The sequence below is a fragment of the Cupressus sempervirens genome, chromosome 10 (assembly GCF_028749045.1).
Source record: "Cupressus sempervirens isolate cs-2001-9-10 chromosome 10, ASM2874904v1, whole genome shotgun sequence".
Classification (NCBI taxonomy): Eukaryota; Viridiplantae; Streptophyta; class Pinopsida; order Cupressales; family Cupressaceae; genus Cupressus; species Cupressus sempervirens.
The window spans coordinates 60424392-60438108 of NC_143127.1; the positions used below are offsets into that span (position 1 = coordinate 60424392).

At 36.1% G+C, this 13717-nt stretch overlaps 1 protein-coding gene across 1 annotated transcript in view; it reads left to right on the plus strand.

The window, feature by feature from the left end:
• The window catches only part of LOC149532558 (ABC transporter E family member 2), a 75939-nt gene that overhangs the window by 23846 nt on the left and 38376 nt on the right, over positions 1-13717 (plus strand). Inside the window, exon 2 of the mRNA XM_089807419.1 lies at positions 3252-3375. Within this exon, the coding sequence (XP_089663545.1) occupies positions 3273-3375 (103 nt within the window). The 5' untranslated portion in view covers positions 3252-3272. The remainder of the gene's footprint in view (positions 1-3251; positions 3376-13717) is intronic.

The window sequence follows — 13717 nt, forward strand, 5'->3', positions numbered from 1 at the left end:
GTTCTGGGGTGTTCTTATCTGTTTGCCAAATTTTCCTCGGAATCTTGGTAGCTATTCTCAGTGTGTCCCTTTGCCTATAGGGAGGGACAACAACTCTCTTATCCAACATGAGGTTGGACATTTTGTGATGATTGCTAGGCTAAATTTTTGCATATTTTGGGAGGGTTAGTGGCAGAGTCATCTCGGTGGCAGAGTCAGTGACAGGCTCTTATCTCTTGTTGTAGAGCATTCGGAAGCATTGAGCAGCCTTTTCTATTTTTTCTGGATGGGTTTGGCTAATCTTGGTTATTCACATTCTGCAGATCCAAGGAGGTTCTCAGCAGCAGCAAAATGTTTTGACAAATTCATGACCACATGGCATGCACAATGTTCTGCAGGGTAGTTACATGATGACCATTAAGGGGGTGTATTAGGATATTGAGATTTTTCTTTAGGGCCCGTTTGGTTGCTGGAATAGGACTGGAATAGGAAGAGAAAAATAGAATATGTTTTATATTTGTTGTTTGGTACGCTTAATCGGAATTGGGAATAGGAAGACATATTCCAATTTTGCCCCTACAATGAGCTTATGTCTATGCTAAAAAAAAAGTTGGAACTGGAATAGGCCATTCCTATTCCCAATCTGATTTTAATTTTTTGTTTTTTTTTGAATTTTTTTTTTGAAATTTTTTTTCAACATTTTTTTAATAACATTTTTTTATTATATCTATTTTTTTAAAAAAATGAAAATAATTTAACCTTTTTACCATTATCGAAAAAATTAACCAAAAAATAATAAATTAAAAACAAAAAAATTTAAGGGAAATATTTTTAAAAATACAAAACTTAACTTTATTCCTATTCCATTTTTGTACAACCAAACAACGGATTAACATATTTTCAATTGAATTCCAAGTGAACCAAACAGGATTGGAATTGCCCTTTTCTATTCCCATTCCCTATTTCCATTTCCATTCCATTTTTCTATTCTAATTTTCAAATCCTATTCCAGCAACCAAATGGGCCCTTGATGCCATTCTAGTTAGTCGATTTGTTAGTTTCTATTTTTTCGTTTATAGTTACCGATTGTTTTGGTTAGAAGCTTTGTCTTTGTAAATCTATATAAGGAGACTTTATCTCCGTTGTTTTGATATATTACATTATCAAAGTTTTGCAACAAGATTGCCTTCTACAGGGGTCTACAGAAATTGCTTTGAAGGATTAAGGATTGGTAAATGGGAAATTTATAAAACTGACATGAGATGTATCAATTTGTTGATTTATGTATATTGTTTGCTTCTGTAAACGATTTTCACTACTTAATTGAGACATGGCATGGAATAACATCTTTCAAATATGAATAGTTGGAAGATGGATATCAGTTTTTTGGTATACATGGAGCAATACATATATTTAGTTTAAATTATTTATTTATTTATATATGTATAGGTTACTTTAAATTATGTATTTATTTTTTCTCTGTAAATGTTGCTTTACATTAATTTAAAACAGAGTTCATATAGAGAACATGTACCCAATTTCAAAAGCTACCCAGCTTGCTACACAAAAGTTTAGATACCAGTCCTATCATCACCCCTGAAATATGCATCTGTGAATATACATTATTGCATGCATTGTGACCTGCATTCACAAAGAATCAAATATAAGGAAATAAAAAATGAGTACTCCGTTCAGTTGCAACAAACAGTGTCAGGGCAAAACTCAGTTTGTATTTTCATATCAATTACAAAAATGAAAACTTTCTGCATAAAACCCGAGAAACCAAAAACAAACCTCAAATAAAAACAGGAGGGCATGTTATCCTTGGCCTCCCTCTTGAACTTCCCCTGCAGCTCCTCCAGGGACATGATGTATGACACTTCCTCTTCAATGACTGCAATTACAAGCCATGATGTTGCTAGCTCCTCAACCTTTGCCACTCCTTCGCCTTTGCATCCACCTTTTCCTATTGTTCTTTCCAATCCTCTTTTCCTTGTTCACCTGAGTAGCTGCATAGAGACCACCATTTCCTCTCCAATTGTCTGCAAGTTGGAACCTGAGCCTGGTTTGGTCAAATTCCTATTTTCCCTACCAGCATGGTTTACCAGCTTCCAATCTGTAGTGTAGTCACACAAAATCTTCTACATTCTTCTCCCTTCTACCCTCCTTTCCTCCCGATTCGCACCAGCTTTACACAGAATAAAAGGGTGGACTATGCCAGGATTGCCCGGGACATGTACCCAGTCCCCAATATCCGTTATGAAGCTTTGTTCTGATTTGGTGGCAGCAAGGCCTTCAAACACACTGTCCACTCTGGCCTCACACATCTATGGAGCACTTGTCTGGTTCCTCACTACTGACCTCCAAACCCGAAACACAAAACATTGAAGAAATGCCTGTGTTGGTGCAGAATTTATATTCTGCAATCAGGTAATCTATTCCAAGCAATCCTCTGACCATAACCAAAAAGAAGGGGTCATGTGTAGTAAACACAATCTTCAAAATTTCATTTGAAACACACCCCCAAAGTGATATCTTTTGGTTCAAAGCCTGGAAACTGAAATTGGCCTCCATTGTTGCCAATGCTGCTCGTAATTCAGTCACCACCACCAGAGCAAATGTGGTGAAGACATTCAATAATTTCCTTTTGTACACAATCTTCAGGCAGAGGGCATCATCAATATCTGTCCTTTACATAAAAAACAATCTCTTTTAGTCAAAATCTCATAAATGCAGTGTAATGCCCTTTGCCTTCAACCGTCGCCAATTCACAACTCGATGCTACTTTCATTCCCTTGGCTGTTGCGCCATCAAGACGTGTCCTTTCCAAATTTATATCAAAATCTGTTACATAACACCATCATACACCCCTCCTCAAAATTCCGTCTTCGTCACCGCCAGCAGTTTAAATTATTGACTGAATATAATCTAACTGTCACTGTCTTGAAAATTTTCCATGAATGGTAAAACCCCTTCCTTCAAATATACTAAAACATAATGATCTAAGGGTCTTTTAGAAGAGCAATAAATAATAGTCTTGTGATTAAACACAGGCCATATGATATGGATTGGTGTGCATTTATTTTTTGAACGTAGCAGGCTTACTTTTAAGTGATCATTTATATTATTACCTTGAACCAAGAACCAGAGGATTTCTTAATGTAAGAATTTAATCAAATTTTTTGGGAATGTTGTCAAGCAAATATATGTTATTATTACCATGCTGAAGGTGATTGTATGATTCTTACTGAGCCTCTATGTTTGATTAACAGTGAGGAATTTGAGCAGACAATATGTCGGATAGGCTTACAAGGATTGCTATTGTTAACTCGGACCGCTGTAAGCCCAAGAAATGTAGGCAGGAGTGTAAAAAGAGCTGCCCTGTTGTCAAAACAGGTTCACTTTTTTTCTTTCTTCTTTTACAGGGTTGCTTCCTTACATGACCCTTATTTTATTACAGTGAACTGTGCATCAGAAACCTGGTTTAGTTGTGGTGCTTAGATATCTGGAATTACTACACATAAACATTCCAGTTGCATTATCCAGATAGAAAGATAATTTAACAACGCATTGTTTTGTAATTCATAAATTAGCCCTTGGCATACATTAACGACAAAAGGGTATCTCTTCCGTCAATACAGATTAGATGAGCACATGGGTTTTTTAAGCTTTCTTCCTGTTTTATAGTTAAACAACTTAGTTGCTTTAGTTAAATTATAAAATAATTTAGAGTAATATTTTTAAAACCGTTTGGCTTCTGGTAGTAATTTCCAAGTGCTTGTTTCCTAGGAGCTAAGTATTGCATTGCTTAGTATTTATATTGGTTGCAGATGTGTGTTTGATCAATATTTTTGGACTTTCAGGAAACAAAATATTGGCTTAAATGTAATGACACAGGGACAACTCTTTTCTCATATCACTTTGGATTTGCAACTAGCCTCTTTGAATACTGCATGTTGTGGATGAGTTGTTTTACTATAACACATTTTTAATGTTTTTTTCCAGTGATCAACTGTGTCTCAATTTAAAACCTCCAATTCTTTTGTAACTGGTAGTTTGTGCCATTTAACAAATGATTTAATTCATTTATTCTTAGATAGAGTTAGATGATTGTGGTGATGCTTTGGCTTCAATCTGATATTTGTGGACCAGTTTTCTGCAAAGCTAATTAAAGCTTCTGCTCAACAATGACTTATAGTTTACATAACTAGGAGTTGCTCCATTAGGTTCAAACTTTTTCATTTATTAGTTTTATATTTTAGAGTCATGTTAGTATGGATTGGAAGTAATGAATGCGACCAAACATTGTCATCTTTGTGATATTGCTATCAGCATTCAACTGTGTAGTTTTTGAATCAAACTCATTGACCACTGTTTCATGAGTAGTTAACTGCACTCAAGCTGGAATAGTAATGGAATGGGTGGCCTCCTGGGAAGTTCTGGTGCACCACCTCTGTGAGCATCACCTAAATCCATTGAGTCCTAATCGCTCCATTCATTCTTATGAGAGATGGGTTCTTGTGAACCACTACCCATGAAACATGGGTCAATGAGTTTGACTAAAAATCTACACAGTTGAATCCTAATAGCAATACCACAATTTGACTTGCTGTGGAAAAATCTTCTATTTATCAATAGTCATCTTTGTTTTATTTCTTTTAGTTTCTGTGTGTCCATAATATAAATTAAAAACTGAACCAATTTTTTATATTGTGGGGGGTTTGAAATTTTAGAAGATGTTGTGGAAATGTTTTTTTTTATAATTTTTTGTTTATTTAGAAGTGTTACTAATTTACTCTTGAAGAGAGAAGAGACTTTGTAGCGTTCTTTCTTTGATCTCTTAAGGAAAAGGCAATGTAGCGTCCGTTCTGCAGTTGTTAAAGGTCATTCTCCTTTCATGAAAGATGAGCCCTATTAAAACATGTGACATAATTCTTAGTGACACACAATCTTATATTGCCACATTGTTTGGTCATATAAATGAATGGGAGCTAGTGAACTCCTATAGAGTAGGGAGAGTGTCCCAAAACAAGGTTAGTTTTTAGCATTCATGTCGTCTACCACATGTATGCTGTGCATGCTGGGCATATGATGCAAGGGTTTGAGATGAACACTGTAACTCACCAACTAGGATGACATATTTACCTAGTTCACAAGTACTAGCATATAACTATAATCTAACAATCAACATCAAGTTACAAATTAATGCTTATGGTCCTTTAAGCATAAATATAATCCTTAAGCATAAATATAATGTAAAACTTTGATAACAAATTATATGTCTGTAAAATTAGTCTCTATTGGCTACGCCACAGATTATGAGTTGGAAATTTTAACTTACTATTTTTTTATTAGTGACAGTTATAATGTAAATTAAGCTCAATTCTAGACCTTCAACTACATGATTTTTTTCTTTGTGATAAATAATTCAGAGTTCTTAGTAGTACCCTGCCAGAAATTTTAGAGCACTTTTACATTATAGGCATAGATAAGCTGGACGAAGACAAAAAGACATAAAAGCAAAATGTAAGAGCCGAAAAACCAACCTGTAGGATACACCTGGGTACAAGAAACAAAAAGAAACTGAAAAAAAAACATATGTTCGACCAGGCTGGCAAGTTCAGCCAAGGGGTCCCATACTAAATATCCTTTATTTCTGACCTAGTCACCCGACTCCTTTTTGAATCTATTGGTCCACCATCTGGGTAACACCATTTTTGGCAAAGTTACCGATTCTAGTTCTGATGCTGATGCAGGTGCGGTATTCTGGTGTGCTTTTTTTTTTGATTTTGGGTGTTTGGATGCAACTGTGTGTGCGTGTGTGTGTGTATATATATATATATATATATATATATAATTTTTCAATATAAATACACACACACACTATGATTTGAAAGAAATGCAAGAAATATACAAAAATAAACCATTCCATACCATGATACTTCACGATTGATAGTTCAACTTCAAACTCCACAAACACAAAGTGACAAAAATTATAATATACAATTACCCAGACAGACCGGTATCTTAGTTTTTAGTTGTATTTACATCCCCAGTTTGTAAAGAAAAAATGCGTTTTGTGTGGCAATTGCAATGCCCAGGGTTTGGTTGCATTTTTTTTTTGCAGCTGTCTCTGTGATTTCAGTCCACATTGACCTTGGCACTGTTATTTTGGGCCTGTGCAAAGTCATTGTCTGCACCTGTGAAGCCAATGACAGCCTTGGATGCCTGTTTTTTTCTGCATTTTCATTCTGAAACGTGTGTTTTTGCAAATCACACCTGTTGTGTGCTACGTCCACGATGATTCTGCAATGCTTTTTTTTCGCGTTTAGATTTAAAAGTAAATTGAACTAATAGCTTCCTGGGCGCACCAGTGCAGCACCCAAAAATGTTAATTCTGTAACTTTAAATCATACTGGTCTGATTACAGATCGTACTGATCTGTTCTTGCATAAGATCCCTTCTAAGGTCTATATACTTGTCTTCTCTTCTTGATAGGTATTGGCGTCTCTCTTGGATAACTTGATTTTTAACTAACTAATCTATTTGGTTAGTTTAGGCATTAAACTAATATTTTTCCTGGAAAGTTGCCGGTTTTGAGAGAGCATTCCAGGCAGACTTTGGAAGGGACATGTCCTTTGTAAGGACATGCCCCTTGATTTCTATATTTAATAGGGTGTGGTTGAAGTTTAAGGACACAAAAGAATAACAAGTCTACTCCTTGATCAATACTGCCCTAAGACGACTTGCAGAAAATAAAATCATTTCCAGAATTATATTTCTCCATTCACTCGAAGACTGTATATTGAAGATCATCTGCAGCAAGCATAAAGAAGGTATAATCTAAGTTTGATCCATAACAGAATTTTGTAGAAACTTTACATGGTATTAGAGCTCTGGTAGTCGAACCTAGGCTCTACAAATTAAACAATCGGACTTTACATATCTAGCATCAGTCTTCTATCTTCAATGACATACACAATCAGACCCTTGGACAGGTTTGATGGGAAAGAACACTTCGATGCTTGGAAATTCAGAATCATGATGATTCTTGAAGAAAATGATATAACACAGTTTGTTGATTCAACATCCAAACAACCTACTGTTGAACCTAATAAAACTATCTGGAGTAAAGGAAACAGGAAAGCCATACAGATCATATTAGATGGAGTGAAAAATGAAATAGTATCCATCCTAACGAAATATCAAACAACATTTGATATGATGAATGCATTATTAGATGCATATGAGGTTAACAATGCAACTAGAGTCCTTGCACTAAAATGGCAACTAAATCATATACAAATAAAGAAGGGAGAATCGATGAATTCTTACTTCCTAAGGGTTGCCAGTCTAAGAGATGAACTTGCAAGTATAGGAACCATAATTAATGACACGAAACTAACACTGATGGCTATAGATGGATTGCCGGATTCATGGGAAACATTTGCACAAGGAGTAAGTGCTAGAGACAATCTTCCTGACTTCAATAGATTTAAGAGAGATTGTCTTCAGGAAGAATTTAGAAAACTTAAGTAAGGGGGAAAGTTGAAAACTGAAGATGAAGAACTTCATGTTCTTAACACAAATTCCTATAAAGGCAAGAAGAAGCACTTAAAGAAGAAAAAGGGTAATCAAAAGAATGACAAACTTAAGAAAGATCTATCCAAAATAAAATGCTTCAAATGCAAAAAGTTTGGACACTACAAATCTAATTGCCCTGAGAATTTTAAACAAGTAAATTGTACAAACATTAGTAGGAAAGAAGATGACTATGATCTTGAGAATTGTGTATTGTATTCGGCACTATCAAATGAAGTCTCAAGTAAGGCATGGGTGATTGATAGTGGATCACCCAGGCATATTACTAGATACAAAGAAACACTAGACTCTACATTTGAAAAAGTTGATGGCGAAGTTACCATCGGTGATAATTCCGCTTACTCAGTCAAAGGAATTGGGAATTGCACCTTGAAACTAAATTAAGGTAGTTCTCTACATCTCAAAGGAATACTCTACGTACCAGGAATAAAAAAGAATCTAATCTCAGTTACAACACTTGAGATGATGGACATAATGTTGCATTCATGTAAGGTAAAGTAATGACCTGGGCTGAGTACCCCTCATTTAAGAAAGCAAAATTGATTGGTCAAAGAAAGAGGTACTTGTATGAATTAAATTCAGAACCTAGTCAACCCATAAGCTGCTGATATAAACGAAATGTGGCACCGAAGATTAGGACATCTAAATTTCAAAACCTTATCTACCATGGAGAAGATGCTTACTGGTTTACCTAAGTTAAATAAAGATCATTCAAGCATATGCAAAGGATGCCTTCTGTGTAAGAACATCAAAAGTCCATTTCATGATAGCACTAGAAAAACTAACAATTTTTTGGAATTAATTCACTCAGATTTATGTGGACCTATGTCTGTTGCTTCTCTTGGAGGATTCTGGTACTATATACTTTTTATAGATGACTTCTCTTAGAGTAAATGGTTCTTTTCCATTAAACTCTTATATTAAGTTTACTTAGGTGAGCTCATAAATTATGAGGAATTATATATTCTTGGATATTATTATTAGGAGGATATTGTGAATAATCCTTTTGACTCCAACTACTCCTAAGATATCACATGTGGTTAATTCCAATTTGGGCACCACCCTTCTAAAGGGTAGGTGGTTGATTCCATTAGGACTCTACTTTCTCCAAGTTGAGACACTTGTCTCACTCTTGTCCAAGTATCCTCCTAACTCTTGCCTATATAAACAGGCTAGCTCTCATGTATTACATATTAGGAAATATTGCTGCTATTATGCCTCTAAGCATTTACACCAAAGATTGTTTTTTGTATTGTTATTTAGACAATTTTATTTCCTCTTTATTAATTTATGTCTTTCATTAGAGTCTGGGTATATTTGTATTATACAAACTCTACCATAATATCAGAGCAAGTTTGAAAGAATAGATTTTTTTCAAAGGTCTTGGAAAATCCTCTATGCTCTTCTCTTGCGTTTCTATATGAATTGGAGAATCGAATAGATTTTTTTTCAGAGGTATTGGAAAATCCTCTATGCTCTTCTCTTGCGTTTCTATATGAAATCGAGAATCAGAAAGGATTTATGAAGACTTAGTAATCCCTCTTTTGCATATATGTGTTTTTTCTTAATCTGTTGATTGCAGCAATGTGGAGGATTCTTAGAGCATTTTTGACAGTTCCATTGCATCTAGAGGGTTCGAGAAATTCAAGATTGGCTTTTGTTTCATCCAAATTGGAGTTCGTTTGCATAAGTTACAAATGCATACTTGTAGCTCAAATCTGGAGGTGGGCACGCAAAATGGAGCATATTTAGGCCAAATAGACTTTACCATTGCATTTAGAAGGCTCGAGAAAGTCAAAAACGACTTTTCATTAATCCAAAATGGAGTTATTTTGCATCAATTACAAATATATTTCGCATAACCACGTGAAGTTAAATTTGACATCCATATGCCCGTCTTTGTGAGTCATTTTTGCTCTGCCGTGACGTCCACTAGCCCATCAAGTTTAATTGCACAGATTTCTGAATTACCCTTCTTAAACTGCATTTTTATTTTGGTAGTCTAACTTTAAATGACCATAACTTGGTCATCCGGTCCCCAAATTAGATGCAATTTTTTTTTTGATTTGGGGTAGAATTCTCCAAACAATGCAATAGTGGTGTTAGTTTTGATTTTTGGATGCAAATGGTAATCCGAAATTGCAGGTTTTCATAACTGTACTTGTGTAATCCTACATTTTGCAACTTCTAGAGCATCGTATGGGCTCATACGCACAAATTTTCGAGTGCCCTTTTTTTTTGAAAGAAAGTGTCTGATTTTTGAGAAGAATCCAAATATTCTATAAAAAGATAGTCTTGTTTGGACAAAAATTTCTACTTTCAGCCTTTGGCCAAAAATTGGCACTTGTAATGTTTTGGATTCATAGGAACTCTTTGTATAAGTCTTCATTTGCTTCAGACTGGAAGTTTTAATTGCAAAATGAAGTCCACTTTGATCCATGTTTTGCAAAAGTGGCTATTGTACATGCACTGATATATAAAGTGCCAATATCATTACATCTTGGGGGGTGATTTTTGATCTACTAAAAGGGGGGGGGGGTAGTCTCATTTGTACTTTCTTATACTCTCATTACTCTCGTGTTAACCTTGCTTCTCTTTCATTTTGCAAAATAATCTTTATTTCTGCACTAAAATGGATCATTCAACAATACCATTACTCACACCTTGTAACTACTATGAGTGAAAGTCTAAAATAACAATCTATCTTAAGAAGTTAGGGTTGTATAGAGTGACAATGGGTCTTGAATTTGAACCAACATTACTTTTAGAAAAGCCTAAATGACAAAACAAATGTGATGAAGCTTATGGTACCTTGTGCATGGCTATATCTCCAGAGCTTCTCTGTCATGTGGAATCATCTACAACATTAAAAGGATAATTTGGAAAGCAAGATGAATTGAGAGGGCATCAATTAGAGAATGAATTGATAGGATTAAATCCATGCAACTTTGATACTATTCAAGACTTCTTCACTAAGTTGAATGCTTTAAGATTGCAGTTAAAAGAATGTAAAATTGAGAAGAAAGATTCACAACTGATCTTAAGTATTCTTTCTAAGCTTGGTCCTACCTATTATGTGTTTGTTTCTACCTTCTATGTTACTAAAAGTGCCTTAGGAAACAAATACAGAATGCCTTCTCTTGATGAGTTTGCAAATGAACTCACAAAGGAGCAAGATAAGTTGATCCATATGGGCACGGTCAAGCCATCTAAGTCTAATGCTTTGATTGCAAATTAGGGCACAAGAGAGCAAAGAGGGCCTCCTAAGCAAGAAAAGAAACAAAAGTACCAAGTAGAAAGTAATCAAGAAAATAAGTTTTCTACTCCAAGAGTAGTAAATGATGCATCTTCTTCAAAAAGAAATAAGCCCAAGAAGGAGAGAACAACATGTTCCTATTGTAAGAAACTTGGTCATGATGAACGTAAATGCATGAAGAAGCAAATTGATCACTTGTTCCATCATCTTAAAAGGAACAATATCAAAGTACCTGATTTAGTCAAAACAACTTCATCCCAAGAATCTTCCAAGGAATCAATAAAGGAAAAGGTAAGGCCCTGATAGCTGTTACCTCACAACCAAATTCATGGATTATTGATTCGGTGCATCACACTACATGGCTTCATCAAAAGAGTGTTTTTCCTCATTAGAGTCATGTTCTATGCCATCCATTCTTTTGGGTGATGACACTCTTGCTGAAGTACATGGGAGAGGGTCTGTTGACATGAGCAAAGGGACATTTCATGATGTTCTTTGTGTTCCATCTTTGTCAACTGATTTCCCTGTTTATCAGATCACCCACATAGGCTCTGGCAAGTGAGTTGAGTTTACTCCAGATACAATGGTTATTAGTGAGATGAGCAATGGGTCTACAATTGCAGTGGGAAAGGCAGAACATCAATCAAGATTGTATCACTTCTCTCATTTTATTCTTGATTCACCTTCACTTGCATTACTCACTCACTCTGATGAAGTGAGTTGTTTGTGGCATCAACGGTTTGGCCACTTGAAATACCACTATTTACAACAACTTGGTCAGCATGATATGGGTACAGGGTTGCCTTCAATTCAATTTTCTAATGGAGTTTGTCAAGGATGCATTCTTGGCAAGCATCCTGAAGAAAAAATTGATAAAGGCAAAGCATGGAGAGCCACTCAACGTTTGGAGCTAGTACATAGTGATTTGACAAAACCATTTCCACATCCTTCTTTCAGCAAAGTCAAATATGTTTTAACATTCATTGATGATCTTTCTTGATACACATTTGTATATTTTCTCAAACAAAAGTTTGAAATCTTTGAGTATTTCCAAGAGTTCAAAGTTTTTGCAGAGAAACAAATTGGGAAGTTCATCAAGGTCTTGCGCACAAATAATGGAGGGGAATATGTCAACCAAAGGTTTGAGCTATTCTATATCTCAGAAGGAATTGATCTTCAACATATAGTTCCCTATAGTCCACAACAGAATGGAGTTGTCAAAAGGAAGAATAGGTCCTTAAAGGAAATGGCCAATAGTATGATCTATTCCAAATCATTGGCACCTTATTATTGGGTAGAGGCCATCAACTATGCATGTTACATTTAGAATCGGGTTCCTCATCAAGTTGTAAAGAGGGTAACTCCCTTTGAAGCTTGGATTGGTTGAAAACCTATAGTCAAACACTTTTGAGTGTTTGGGTCACTTTCATGGGCCCGTATTCCAGCCGAGAAACGCAAGGCAATAGAACCACAAAGCAGGCCTTGTATATTTGTTGGATATCTAGATGGTGTCAAAGGCTATGGGCTTCTCCATCCCACCACACATGAGCTTTTCATTGAGAGGAGTGTTCACTTTGAGGAAGATACCTCCAGTTCTTCTTCTATCACTTCTCCATAATTCATTCCTATGGAAACATTGTGACTACATGATGATAGTTCTTCTGAAGTTCTTGATCCTCTTGATCTAAATGAGGAATCTTCTTCTACTTCAAATGATGATGATGGGGATCCACTTCCTCTAGTCATCATTTAGAGAATGATTCTCCTCCAGATTCTCCACATGCTCCAGATATTGGGCCTCGTTGGGCTCAACATACATTAGACTCAACAGGCGATTGGGTTGGTGATCCTTCAGATGAGAGAAGAACAAGGTCTCAGTTTGAGCAAGCTCCACATCTCTTTATTGCTACAGCTTTTGATCCACAAACATTTCAAGAAGCTTCTGGTGTTCCTGAGTGGGATACTGCTATGCAAGAAGAGTTTAGTTTCTTAAAGAGGAATCATACTTGGGACTTAGTCCCTCTTCCTAAGGGAAGAAAACTTGTTCGGTGCAAGTGGATCTATTGAATAAAATTTGCAGCAGATGGGTCAGTTGATAAGTATAAGGCTCGCCTAGTCGCCAAAGGATTCTCCGAGGTTCCTGGAATTGACTTCTCTGAGACTTTTGCACCAGTTGCAAAGATGAATTTATCTGCCTTGTCCTTGCCATTGCTGCATCCCATTATTGGGAAGTTCATCAAATGGATGTGAAGAGTGCATTTCTTCACGGTGACCTTCAGGAAGAGATCTATATGGAGCAGCCACAAGGGTTTATTGCGGATCCTACACTTGTCTGCCTACAGTTGTCTGCCACCTTCGCAAGTCCCTTTATGGCCTCAGACAAGCTACATGATCTTGGTATGCCAATATGGACTCCTTCCTTTTATCAGTTGGGACTCCATTCTGATCCGAACGTCTATATCTTACAGAAGGATGATACTCTCACGTTCCTTGTCCTCTATGTTGATAACTTGTTGATTACAGGGAGTCACTTATCTCACATCATGGCAGTGAAAACTGTCCTTCATGATCGGTTCTTAATGTCTGACTTAGGCCTTCTTCATTACTTCTTAGGGATTGAGATCACCCAGTCACCTTTCGGTATATTTATTGGCCAGCCTAAGTATGCTCTTGATATGCTATCTAGATTTCACATGGATGATTGCAAGTTTGCACCGACTCTATTTCTGTCAGGGGTCAAACTTGAGGCTTCTTGTTCTTCACCATTGGTTGATGCTACCTTGTATCATCAATTGGTTGGTAGCCTCATATACTTAACTCACACAAGGCCTAATATTTCATATGTTGTGGGCTTGGTCTCTAGGTTTATGCAGGAACCAC